Below are 1,533 nucleotides of genomic sequence, written 5' to 3' on the forward strand. Positions count from 1 at the left end.
TATATATAAAATTATTTTTTTATTATTTTAAATGTCTATATTATTCTGCAGTGAACTTCACTGTAAGTTCTCTTATTTTACTTTATTTTAAAGGTACAGTCCATTTTTGAAATTTAGTAATGCTGCAGAAAATACAATACAGTATGTGTAAATTGGATTTCAAAGACTGCAGCAAACAGCATGAAAAATGTCACCACAATCTAACTCCATAGAAAGGTTTGTTTAAAACTTGTAGTTGCTGCAGAATTCACTGCTGCGTGCCCATCACTGCTGCACTTGCTACTCCTAGCAAGTAAATCAGCCTTCACCGCTATCCATGGTCCTGCAATCCTTCTAGCCTGTAAGAATTCAGCATCATGGATGGATGTTTCCTTATTCGGAGCATATTAAACCTGTGCCCTCCTAGCACCTCTAACACTGCATTTGAAATTTTAATATACTAGTGAATACTGTGCAGTAGCTAAATGGCTTCTGTATATTCGATCATTTCATATACTAATACAATGCTTGTATAAGATTATAGTATTAGTGATTGTTGCCTGAAATACATCACTAAATTAGCTACAATAGGTAATCCTACCTGAGACTGCATTATTAAACACACAGGCAATATAAATAGGCAATTGATTTTCTTTTACCTGGCTCAGTTATATGCAGCTTTTGGTCTGAAGGCAACAGCAAAAGAAACTCAGTGCAAGTTCTCTGTTCCAAGTCGGCCACTTGCTTCTTGCAAAGATCTTTAACAATGTGGATTGCCTTGTGACACAAGTTTGCATCTTCTCCTGTTGCCGTACTCATTTCCCACAAAGCATCCTTCGCTGCTCTGGATTCTCCGTCTTTACACACCAACCAGAAGAGAGTGGAAAAATTCAGCTAGTCATATCAATGAGAATAAAAAAGTACATCTGGGAGGAATATTATATACTGCCTTGTGTGGCTGTAATATCCACAGGTAATTCAGTTATTGAAGCATTCATTGGAGTTCACAGAGAGTCTGATTGTCTTATTCCCTGAGATCAGATATCTCATTTACTGGTGAGGCGGTTCCCAGACTGAGATCCTCCTACTACATTAAACTGTTTCATTCTGTAATGCTACATCTTTTTTCTGAAGCAGAAAGCAAAGAGATGTTAACCTCTTAATACCTCAAATGTGTTTCCATTGGCTTCAAGTAGACCCTGTGCAGCTGCATACAAACAATGGCTATAAATCTTTCACCAGGGTATGTTTTCAATTGCTGCTTTCTGCTGTGAAGCCAGATAACAAGGCTGCACAGTGAGAGGGAGCAGTAATATTATTACTGGTACTGGTACACTGTCTCATTTATTAGGGAAGACTACACTACAATGTAATTTACACATGACACAAAATATCTATTAGGGGTTTTAAAATACATGTGACACCTTATTTAAATATAGGTAGGCACTTTGTATCTTGATTTTTGTTAAACATGTATACTCAAGCATTAAAAAGCATTATTTGAAGAAAAGTGAGCTTCAGATTTTGGATTATGGATGAAAAGTTTATTGAGAC

The 1,533-nt window shown here is 36.4% G+C and overlaps 1 protein-coding gene across 1 annotated transcript in view; it reads right to left on the reverse strand.

Annotated features, from left to right (window-relative positions):
• Positions 1-826, reverse strand: part of SYT6 (synaptotagmin 6) — a 401,413-nt gene extending 400,587 nt beyond the window's left edge. Inside the window, exon 1 of the mRNA XM_018565948.1 lies at positions 639-826. Within this exon, the coding sequence (XP_018421450.1) occupies positions 639-798 (160 nt within the window). The 5' untranslated portion in view covers positions 799-826. The remainder of the gene's footprint in view (positions 1-638) is intronic.
• Positions 827-1,533: the final 707 nt, after the last annotated feature.

This window comes from Nanorana parkeri, unplaced genomic scaffold (genome assembly GCF_000935625.1).
Source record: "Nanorana parkeri isolate BGI_ZX_2015 unplaced genomic scaffold, ASM93562v1 scaffold902, whole genome shotgun sequence".
Taxonomy (NCBI): domain Eukaryota; kingdom Metazoa; phylum Chordata; class Amphibia; order Anura; family Dicroglossidae; genus Nanorana; species Nanorana parkeri.